General features: G+C 37.1%; 1 protein-coding gene across 1 annotated transcript in view; it reads right to left on the reverse strand.

Moving 5' to 3' along the window:
* Nucleotides 1-5,014: 5,014 nt before the first annotated feature.
* Nucleotides 5,015-12,511, reverse strand: part of NDUFS4 (NADH:ubiquinone oxidoreductase subunit S4) — a 47,741-nt gene continuing 40,244 nt past the window's right edge. The window contains exons 4-5 of the mRNA XM_062604327.1: nucleotides 9,573-9,646; nucleotides 5,015-5,221 (exon numbers count right to left, since the gene is read on the reverse strand). Of these exons, the coding sequence (XP_062460311.1) occupies nucleotides 5,118-5,221; nucleotides 9,573-9,646 (178 nt within the window). The 3' untranslated portion in view covers nucleotides 5,015-5,117. The remainder of the gene's footprint in view (nucleotides 5,222-9,572; nucleotides 9,647-12,511) is intronic.

Consider the following 12,511-nt stretch of genomic DNA (forward strand, 5'->3'; position numbering starts at 1 on the left):
ATGAATGTTTGAACGCCATACTGGCAAATAGGACCAAGAACGGCCATTGTGTGCCAGATCTGGATAATCCACCTGAACAAACTCAGTTTTGGCAGTGGCTAACAGTGACTACCAACGAATGTAAAAACAGGGCTAATTCAAGGACACCCTTTCCAAGGTATCAGCAGTCTTTAGCTCAGGGATTTTTCTAAACTGAATACTCTTTTATGTTTAATGCAAACTTCTATTGCACTCATTACTTGTGCTGGATTTGAGACACTGTAAACTTAAGTATTGGGAGTCAAAAAGCTGCCAATGGATTTCAAAATCTGCTATGTGAAGATGTACTTATTTTTTAGTTGCATCGTCTCAAGCATGATCTGCCTACACATGAAAAAAGTGAGTAGCTAGCTATACGCTATTCTCTGCACCAGCTGTAATTTTAGAGGGGACTGCCATAGTCGTCCTCAGTTCCCTCACCTGTATACCGAATTCACCTTTTTGCTCCTCATACAGAAGATAATTACATCTTAAGCATGCTGTAACGTGGTGACCTTTTTGAAAGCCCTCTTTAAATCCAAATAATCTATCTGATCACCTTGTTCCCATATTCACCAGCTCCTCTGAAGAACATGAATTACACCTAAACCAGCCAAATGGATGCACGATTTCTGTATCATATTTGCTTACAGCACTATTTATCAAGACCTGTCACCTATTATTCAGGTAGATAGTTTCAAGCAAGATGTTTAAGCTGCAGATAATAATTACATAGTTTCAAATCTGAATTCCATCGGCACTCTCACAAGACTACTCTCTGTGTGAATAAACTTTTGTTTATTCTAATCAACTTGTCCAAGAAGGTTTTCATTCACATTTTCTGTGCAAGAAGAGCTCAAGGCTGGCACCTTTACCTTCCCTTGTGATGAACGCAGATGTGAAGAATCACATTCTAAATCCAACTGAAATCCCCATTTTAATATCATTTCAAAATAATGTTTTTTTTCTATTAAGTTGCTGTGGGCATAGTTGTTTGAGTAGTCCTGTGCTGTTGGTGATATATTCCAGCATTAATGAAGTACCAATTACAAAGAAATCCTTTTCAGAATGTAGCAATAAGAACAAGGACTTATGAAGACATACCATAACTCACTATGCATCTGTCTAAAGTTATCTTTTTAGGTTATTGCAGGTTTCTTTGCACTTTTTCTTTCTGAAATAACAAAGTATGTTGGTATGCCGAGTAACCAAACATAAGGTCAGATAACTGTATCTCTGGCAAAACCAAACTTCATGAGTCCCTGGTGTGAAATTAGAGACAAAAGCTAAAATTGGTCCAAATTAGCTTCTCCTTTTCTATTATATGACAAAACTTTGCAGATAAGGGTAATTAAATTTTCAATTTCATACTATGACTTAATAGTCTGATTTGTTTTAAATTATCCATCAAACTTCTCAGTTAAAGAATACACTGCTAGAAATCTGAAACTCTGCTTTTAGTTTCCTGACAGTCTCTAGGTTCCATTACAATCTTGATTTTGAGAGTTGCGGGGCCTTTGTTGTAATAAAAAAATTCGTTCGTTGGAATTACAAATGCTACCAAACTTCAAAATAACTTCAAATCCTGCAAATGTCATTTTATCACAACAGAACTACAGAAAATACATCGAAGTATTTGCAGGCGTGCCCCCACATTTTTAGGGAGTCTTACATGGCAAAGTAAGTTATTACCTGTACTCAGAAATAGAATGGGGATCATTAACTTCCATCATTTCTATTTGGCTTACATAAAAGAAAACACAAAGATTAAAACCATTCTGACCATTCAGAAGACAGCTAAACAGGGTTGGTTTGGAGTTTGTTTTTCAATGGCTCATCACAGAATTATTTAAAAAGGTATATATTTAACAGAGCACAATTCATTGCAAGGAACTTGGAGAAAATGTGGTAGGAAGGATAAAACGCAAATATTAGATAAAATTTAAAAAAGGAGGTTATTATTAAAGTCAAACTTTCACCAAAATATTTTTGGTGCTGCAGTGGGCAGCCTTTCAAAACTCATGTATGACAATCCTTATATGGTCATCTAAAAAAAACCAAGGTATGTGCTACATACTGTATAGAGCTGATGGAAGTACAAGTAGCATATGGGAGGAAAAAGACCATAATGATGCTTCTTTCTTGAAATAAAGAACTTTCACCAGACTTGACCCAAGTAATCCAAATCTCGTTGTGACGTGCAGCTGTCTGAGACAGCGATGACAGGGAAGAACCCTTTTTCAGAAAGCTGGTGATGCCATAGACCAATTTGCTAGAACTGGGAAACGACTTTGTCCAGTAGCAGAGTTCTGCCTCCAGAACTTCACACAGTATTTCTACATGAGTCCAACTATAAACCACTTTGGATCAGCCTGTTAATTTTTTGTGTAAGACTTCCTACAATAATGAAGCTAAAAACATGTAAAGAAGATCTCTCAAATCGAAAACCGCAACAATAGCTCAGTGGAAGATTGTGAATGTAACATCTATGTAAGGCTCCTCTGCAATGCTGAAATGAAATTGTCTTTAGTTCTTTATTATTCTTTTGGTTGCTACGGCCACATAAGGTGGTAATATACCTCAGATGCATGCAAATCTCACTGGGTAAAGATCATGTTCTATTTGTTTGAGAGCTTTAAACTTTTTCTTTCCACTGATTTCAATACTTCCAGAGGTTTGAAATCTTACTGCCATGAAAAGTTTTGATTAGTTGGATGCAGCACAGCTACATCTACCACAACATCTAACCTAATTTAGCCTTCAGTCCTCCGAATCTCTTTATATTTCTATTTTCAGATCAACAGTTGAGAATACTAAAAAGACAAATCACAGTAGTTTATCTGTAGTGCCTTTTGTTTTGACGTGCTATAGATTGGAAGCAATTCTGCCTGTCATAACACACTGCAGAATAGACAGAAGCTGGAGTTCACCAATGAATCATTCACTTCTGAAGATAATTTGACCATCTTTAGTTAAGTATCTTGCACAATTTCAGTTCCAGCCTAGTGCTGTAGTATTCTGGTAAGTTAATGGAAGGGTAATGAAGTTTAGTAGATTTTTTTGCCTACAAAATATATTCATACTGGTACTAGTCCTCTGCAAGCTCTTGCACTCCACTTCTAGGGTTTGAAGACAACAGTGATGACAATCAATACTCTTCCACTGTCAGCATGCTCATTCTTAAGAAGCCATCCAACAAGTGAAAAAATCCAAGTTCTAGGAATGCGATAGGAGAAAAAGAAGGTCTGCGTTCAAACACAGCTTCAAGGTGGGCTGCACAGTGCAGAACCATAATGAACATACGCATTTTAAAGAAGGGGAAAAAAAAAAAACTTTCTTCCTCAGAGAGGGGATTTACAGAATTCTCCTTTGAATATTCCCATTATCTTAGTAGCAGAAAAAAAAAGAAAAGAAACTGTGCTCTGGAACCGATTCTAGTTAAGAGAAGTATAGATTAACATACAGCAATTTCATATATTTGGTGTCCAATGATAATGATAATAGGCATCAGTTTCCCTGGACTACATAATTTCAAAACCCAAGCTGTGCATCTGTTGCATTAGATATCCAAGCACTTTTGAATTTTAATGTTAACAATCTTACAAAGCTTGAAGGCCCTTACATTAAGTTCTTGTACCTGCAAAACAAGAAAAAACCCAAACCAATGAATGGCTTTTCTTATTACTGCCTCCTTTGTAAGATCAGAATATTAAGCTTAGCTGGAATACAAAGACGCAGCAGATTCTGGATTGTTACAGTTCCAGTTTGGTCACTTTGGCATTCTTGGAGGACTTTAGGGTTCACTGCACAATGCAGCATTCAAAACCCAATAGGAAGATGAAGTGGAATAACAGTTCTTGTCTGTGATACAAAAATAGTGCCATCAGCCAACTGGCTGATTACACTGAAAATGGGTCAAAACCAATGATTTCAACAAATGTTAGCCAGCATATAGGGCAGCTATATATATGTATGAAACAAGAGTATAATAAAATCTGAGCAACACAAGGTAGTTTTATGCTTTCTTTCAGCTAGAATTAGTGCACAGCACTTACACTATTCTTTAGATCTATGTAGAGAGAGCTACTTTTGTAGCTGCTTCTTTTGTGACCGTTGGGATAAAACTCTTGGCTGCATACAGAAAAGGTGTATCCTCCCTCAGCTTGTAATAGATTTCACTGATCATGTGTCAGTATCTCTGTATGTTAAGTCAAAGCGAAAAGTGAATAAATTAAAAGCCATATGTGACCAAGAATTCCAATCATTAATTGAGTTTAGGCTACTAACAGAGTTTAGGCTGTATATTTGACGTAAAGGCTGAGAAGCTATCACCACACCTCGTTAGGCAACAGGAAACCTCAATGCAGATAAACATGTAACTAGCATTAAAAAAACAGAACTATAATTATATAATTAATATATGCTGATGCTGTGCGAGGCACTCAACACTTCTCACTTAAACTGTGAATATTTAACTGTCTGAGTTTCACTTCTGAAGAACATCACAGAGAAAACCTTGCAACCTAAATATTTTGGACTAAATCTCACCCACATCCAACACAAACCCCAGTGTTCTCTACTCCAGTCATGAATGCTTCCGGAATATTAATCTGGGCAGAGACGAGGTTATAAAATATACACTTTAACATAACAGTCCAAGTTATATTCAAATACTAAGTTTTATATATCATACTTTGTTCTTCAATTGACAAACACTTCTTGTATAGAAAGAAAAAAAACCCCAGGTTCTATTGAAAGAATTCGTATATGCAAGGCTGGTAAGTTTAAACAAGACAGTGAATATAAAATTATCATCAAAGATCAACTATGATCTTTAAAGTTGCAGCTGATTTTAAACATTCCTTTTGCTAGATTCCTCATACAGCAATTTTTTAGAAGTATGAACACTCCAAATCTCCTCTATTTATAGGGAAGTTTGTAACAGGTTCAATTGGAGACATCAAAAACATTTTAAATAGACATCACAAGATGCATCTGTAGTTTAAAGGTCAAATTTATTAGGAGATTAAGAGATGTGTTATACATGGACTATAAATATGGCACAGCTGACTTCATTCACAGTCAGAGCCAATGCCAACCTATTTTGTAGACACCCTTGTTCTTTTGTTCCAAGAAAAGTTTGCACCATAAGACTTGGATTTAGGTTTTGGAATCTTCTTCTCTTCAACGTCATAGCTCCAGCCTGGAGGTTACAAGGGAAATGGTGGGGGGAGACAAGAAACAAAGAGAATTCTGAATACTTTTAGCATACGATATATATGTATGTAAATTTTACATACAATGTAAATCTTTAAACTTCAGTCTTTCTCTCCATGTTGGCATTCACTAGTTTATTCCTTTCTAGCTGGCAGCAGAGAATATTGAAATGCCATAGGTGTGACATATGCCCGTTCTCTCAGTTGGTAAGAGTTCACCATACTACATATCTCCATGTTCTTTACTCCTGCAAAAAACTTGACAGTCATCAGTGAAAATCTCAAGAGGTAACACTGACTGTCCTGCCAGTTCATGGTCCCACAAGTACATAGCAGCATGGAAGCACTAAGGCTCGGTGTATGCTTGGACAGGAAATGAAAATAAAGATAAGGAAACGTAGAAAAAACATAGAATCACAGAATAGTTTGGACTGGAAAGAACCTTAAGATCATCTAGTTTCAACCTCCTGCCATTGGCAGGGATGCCTCATACTAGACAATACTGTCTAAGGCTCTGTCCAACCTGGCCTTGTACACTGCCAGGGATGGAGCATTTACCACTTCTTTGGGCAACCTGTGCCAGCACTGCACGACCTTCACCATAAGGCTGGGAGAGAATGGAGACCTTGGAAAGCTAGAGAAAATATAAGGGTGGGAGGACCAAAGAAAGGAAAAGCAAAGAAAAAACTTCAGCATTAGAAAGGAGTTTAATACTTAACATTTTTAAAAGAACATGAAAGATTAGGAGTAAAAGGAAAGAGAATGAAGTGATAGAAGACAAGTAAATTATGTGATAGTTAAGCAAGAGAAATGCTAAAAAATGTCAGGAAGGAGGAGGTGGAGACATTAGTGTTTATGTAAATCAAAATGCAAATTGGTTGCAGCCTCCAGGTGCCTGGAAAGATGCCAGGGCAGCACTCAGTATTCCAAAGTTTGGTCTCTTTAGCTGCAACATTTCACTCAAAGTTGAGATACTTGAGTTGAAGTTAGAAGTGGTTAAGTACACAGTTTTAACTGGTACTGATAAGATGGTACTTTTCCTCCTTAGTTTTAAAACAAAAGCTTAAAAAGTCCTAAAAGGTTTAACATATATCTAAATTTTTACATTTAAAATGTTCACAGAAAATACTCAAGATACAGCTACACTTCAAAACATATTTCACAAGATACACAATTTTGTGTACTCACATGTCACACAAAAATCACCTTCACGTTTATTAGGCTGAACCAACATTAATTTACAAGTTAACTATTGTCCATAAAAAGTACTGGAACAGAGGTTTTACAAACATATTCTTTCCATCTGTGAGAGCACTGGCTTTTGCCTCCTGTCCTGATTAAAAATGTAAGCTTGAGTAAACAGCCAGAACTACATCCAGGGACAGACTTTGTTATTGCAACATTCAGTATTATAACACCTAACATCGAGGTATTTGGCTGCTGGAATGTAATCTACAGCATCAGGTTATTGCTTCATCTTTTTATATACTAGATCAAGAGGAGCTGAGTGCCTCCAAAAGAGATTTGCAACTGCCAGCAGAATGACTTGGGCTGCAATACCTGTCCAAAATACACAGTGTTAGTTACATCTAACTTTGGATTGCAAGAGGTCACCGTATGTGATAGGTTTCAAACTCTGGAACAATCTACTTCTGTGAGGCACCTTAGCTTGTTCATGACAGACAGCAGAGGTCACTTTGATAAAAATACGGCAATGGTGAGGGAGGTTATTGTTGCCAGAACCCTGCCATACAAACCAAGTAGACAGAAAGCAGATTTCACCGTCTCTGGAAGAATACCCTCACCACCAGACTGAATGGCAAGTATTAAACCTCTCTATCCTTGCATGTTTTTAAAAACTGCCTTAGTGATACCAGACAGCACAAAAAAGAATTTAGGTTGACAAGCTAAACTCTTTATTTCACCCAGTTACAGGTGTTTCCTCCTTGCCTCAACTTCAGGCCATTCTCAGCTGTCGCATTTTGGACAGAGATCTCTTCCTTTACTGTATTCAGTGCTGTTAATCCAACATCTGAAAACACATGGGACAGGCAGAAAGACAGCTTGCCTCAGGTGCCTAAAATACTTAGGTGAGAAAGAATCTTGGTTTTCCCAATTATAGCAGAAGCCCTGCGATATCTAGGATTTGCAGAAATTAAATTTTAGGTTCTCAAGGAACTTTGTAATGGAAAACTTGGTTCACATGGGAAGGGCAGAGAGGTAAATACGTGTGTTCCTAGACTTAGACGTTTCAGTAATACCTCAGTTTAGAAGGTCCATTGTAAATGTGTAGCTATGTTTCTCATTCCTTCTTAAAAGCAGAGGTAAATAGTGAGAAACTGTATTTTCAGCTACATCTGATACTGAAGCTTTTACTACAGAAAATACTAGGCACATATCATACACATAAAAACAAGCCACCTTAAATAAAATAGAATAACAAGCCTTAAATTCAGTTGGCAGAATTTCTTTCTAGTTTTCCTGCTCAATGGAGATTCATTACTCAGTGAAGGCCTAGACTTTCTACACTGAACAAATCAAGTTATTTTACTTGAATCTTCATTTCAAAAGACAAAATATAACATGCCCACAGATATGACATAACTAGCTCATTAATATAGTGCTATATATAGGCCAGGATTCAGTCTTTTTCCCCTTTTAGGCTGAATTTCTGAAGAAAAGTTAAAGCAACACCAGATTCTTCCACATTTTATATCTGTTCATAAAACATTATAAAATACTAATAAAATGGCAAATAATTGGTGCAATTTTGGTATCAAATATCATATATGCATTAATATCAATGCATATATGAAGAACCTATTAATTTCTAAAATTGAATACGATTTCTTTTTCAAAAAAATTAAGACTATAAAATTAAAAAAAGATCCACTCAAAGAGGAATAGAGGAATTCAGTACTAGCCTCTACCAATAAAAAGTGCAAATACATTGCACATTAACTGGCTTAGCTTCTTATTTGTATTAAGTTAATGGACTTCCCTTGTTTTTGGGATGTACAACATAAGCCATCTAAGAACTTTACACAATTTGATCTGACCAGGAACCTACTGTCTAGCAGTTGAAAGCTGCAGACCACAAGGAAGACTTCTGAAGAAGCTTACATTCCATCTGCATCATTTCTGGCTTTAACTCAGTGAAACTGATCTTCCTCACATCCACAAGCACTAAACATCAGTCCTAGGCCTTTAAGGAAAATTTAATTGATTAAAAAAAAAAACCAAAACAAACCCCCCAAAATGAAGAGAAAAATTCATACCATCATATAAAAGGACTGATGAATATTCAGAAGGCTGAAATTATGGATACTGCTTGTGGTACTATAATTCTGTGAGAAAATACAAGTCTGAATAACCTCATATGTTTACAGATAGAGTTCTTCTGATACATCATTAGCATTAAAGATACCAAGTAATTATACTGGCTTTTCTACCACCTTTTTCTCAACTATGAACAACCATCAAGTGTTAAGTGTTTAGACTTTAGTAATGTACATGGGGAAAGTTACATATAATTTCCTCAATCTACAACTTCTGCAAGGGGGCATTGGAGGGGGAGGTGCTGATCTTCTCTTTCAGTTCAAACTGGACATTAGGAAAAGGTTCTTCACTGAGAGGACAGTCAGTCCCTGGAACAGGCTCCCCAAGGAAGCGGTCACAGCACCAACACTATCAGACTTCAAGAAGTGTCTGGATGATGCTCCTAGTCATACGACTTAGTTTTAGGTAATCCAGCAAAGAGCAGTGAGAGTTGGACTTGATGGTCCTTACAGGTTCCTTCCAACCTGAGGTTCTATGATTCTATTATACAAGCAACATGGCCAAAACTGAAGTCCAACATGCTTACTTGGTAGTCACCTAATTTTAGTTTTTTGTGATTACTGCTCATTATTATTCACAAGGGTTCTGACAGTCTTTCCTTAACCAGAATTCAGATGTTCATATTAAGCCTTCAGACAGAAATCCCACTGCCATGTAGCCAGGACCCCTAGCATAGGATACTCTTAAAGTATTAATACTAATTTTTCCCCAAGACCCGAGCAGGCTCAGTTCTCATTCAAATAACAGGTACCGGCAAAAGCATCACAACAGTACTGCCACGAAACTGGATCATTTTCCAGAAAGTAGAAAGTCTAGGCTCAATGCCTTTAGCACCACAGGAAATATCCCCCTCACCCTTTAGTCTTCCTCCTCCTCAAGTGGAGGACTAATGGTCTGCCAATATTGTGAAATAGAGGGAAGGTGCTTTATTCTTGACTTTCACTGTTGTTAGATCAAGACTGTCTATGGAAAGGTGAAACCGTCATACCCAATACATACCATTTTTTTCAGCAAAAGCAATGGCATCTGCTTTAGTAGAGAAAGTAAGAACCATGTTGGATAAAGGATCAGCTCTGTAAGAAATCAAGATGACAAATTTTAAGCACATCTGAAATACAAAATAATTATATCTGTATCTCAAAAGCTAGTGAAACACTCTATTACACCACTTTTTGTAATACACCACCTCACCAGCCATTCAGAATTTTTACTTATTTCCAGGATTAACACATTCTGAAGAGTATTGTTTCAGTCTTCCAAGCTTACTCTTTTCCCAGTTCCTTGCAGAAATTAGTATTTTTAGGTTTTTATTAGACAAACATGTCTAACCACCTGCTAAGGTTATAGTAAGTGCTCTGCAATAATCTTTTCATTTTAAAGCTGTCTCCTTTTGGATGACCAGGAGGTTTAAGTTAATGTTGAAGATTTAAAGGAGACCTGGAGTCTGTAGAGCAGCTAGGGGAAGAATAGTCTTAAACACCAGAATATCAAAGTGATCAGAGTAGGAATTAATCAGAGACTGAAAAGTACATAAAAAGCTTCAAGAGTTCAGCTTTGTCTGAGGTCACACGACCTCCACAGATCATTGCAGTACAGCAAGCACATCGAAGGCCACCACTGAAAATGAAGCTCAGAAATGAAAACTGCTAGCTAACTAAATACACAGTGGTCAGTTTTAGATGATTAGTTATTCCTCAACTGCATAACTGAAAGGAATCAAACAGCTTTGTGTGAAAAAAAAAAAAAAGGAGAAAATCTCAGTTAAAAAACCAAACTGCCGTTTTGTTGCTATAAAGGCTCACTTTAAGAATAGCGACAAAAGACGAAAAAAGGGTTTCTAAAAATGAATCTACAAAATTTCAGACAAATAAAGATATTGGCTATAGCAGCACAATGACTAGATAATGCTTCCTTGAGACAACACTGCATAGGAGTCTGGGGGACAACCGGGACAAGAAGACCAAATTGCAACAAACTATTGAAGGAGCTGCCTCTCAACTGTTCTCTCTTTGAAGCTAGAAAGGTAAATGAAAAGAAAAAGCAACCAAAGATACACTGAACTCTCTACAATAAAGGACAAAGCCTGTGACTGGTGAAGGGGGAGTGGAAGGGGGAATCTAGCTTCCAGCAAAGACAACAACGTTATTTTATCTGATGTACACATGGAAAAATGGAGTTCACTATATATCCAATATATTCCCCAATAAAAAAGAAAAATCAAAAAAGGATAAAGGCAGAAATTACACCTTCGTAAGCTACTAAGAGGTCTCTCTTACAGACGTTTACAGATCTTTCTTATAAATGCAGTGAGGAGAACCAAAAACGAGGAATTACTCCATGATGCAAGCACTGGAGAACCAAGTGAACCAAATATATTGCAATACTGTGACAACTTCTGCTTATCATTCTTCTCTTCCACGACTGGGGGTGGAAAAATCTTCTCAACACTATTAAGACAATCATAGAATCACAGAATAGTTAGGGTTGGAAAGGACCTTAACATCGTCTAGTTCCAACCCCCCTGCCATGGGCAAGGACACCTCACATTAAACCATGTCACCCAAGGCTCTGTCCTACCTGGCCTTGAACTCCACCAGGGATGGAGCATTCACAACCTCCCTGGGCAACCCATTCCAGTGCCTCACTACCCTTACAGTAAAGAACTTCTTCCTTATATCCAATCTAAACTTCCCCTGTTGAAGTTTTAACCTGTTAAAAAGAACGAAGAAGTTTAAGTCTGAAATGTACTGACACATGAATGCCTGTGCAGTACTGCAAGTTTGGCAAAAACTTTCCAGAATAGAGGCAGTCTGGAAATGAGGAATGTGCATAAATTATTTGCTCTGTTTTCATGGGGGATCATCTCTCATCCAATCTAAATGCAGCTTTTTTTTTTATTTCTTCCCATAAATGAGCTATCCATGTGTTTAAACCTGTGATAACCTGTGAGCAAACTGGAGCTCAGGATGGCCAGCATGATGTCCCAACAGTGTCAGCAACAGCAGTGCTGCAGGATTTCTTATGCATGCCCTAAACTTTCTCAGTCACTACAAACTCAGATTCCCCATTTTGTTCTGAGATCTTCTACAATGAAAACCATGCATTTCCCCTGTTTCTTTGTTCACAGCTTTATAGTAAGAGATGTGCTCAAGAACTATCCATATGCATTCCTGTAATGAAACTTCCACATTACAAAAAAACAAAAAATCCAACAAGCCAAACCAAAACCAAACAAACCACAGGTCCATTTTAGTTAGATCTTCAACTGAATAATTTTCACCTGGAAAAAAATACATACAAGAAACAGCAAACTCAAGAAAAAAAAGCCAACAAGACTCTAAAACGACAGAAATACAGCAAAGACCTACAGGTGAATAAGTATATTGAGTTCAGAGGAAAAGAACTCTAATCCCTAGACTCTAAAGGGCTCTAATCCACTAATCCCATTACATTATTCAAAAGTAAATGGGAAAACTTCTAAGTTAGAACTGTTGTTTGCAGAAATTAATTCTGAAAAAGAAGAAACTCTTCTTAGGTGTTGCTGGATGTTGAATGAGAATTTGAAATTACCAGAATGTGCACAAACAGCTTTTGTGAGAATTCCTTAAAAAAACTCAACAAACTAGTTTACAAAACCCTTAACCTAGCAGTGTCAGATTTTCAACACAGCACTTGCTTTTGGCCTACCTGGAGCTTGCTTACACAGGGAATATCCTTTTTCCACCCCAAAATAAAAACACATGCAGAGACAGTCATTCAAAACAGCTATTCATTTTTAAATTCCCACAGTAAACTCACTCCAGGACAACTTAACATACAGGTAAGCCCTTAATACCATGGTTTATTTTCCTGGATGGTTTATTTAGCACGAATGGTTTTAACTGCTAGAAAGGTTAAAAGCCATTGTTTTGACTGAGATCATACAAAATCCCACCCAG

The sequence above is a fragment of the Pezoporus occidentalis genome, unplaced genomic scaffold (genome assembly GCF_034315485.1).
Source record: "Pezoporus occidentalis ecotype Australia unplaced genomic scaffold, CSIRO_AGI_Poc_V1 ctg85, whole genome shotgun sequence".
Lineage (NCBI taxonomy): Eukaryota > Metazoa > Chordata > Aves > Psittaciformes > Psittacidae > Pezoporus > Pezoporus occidentalis.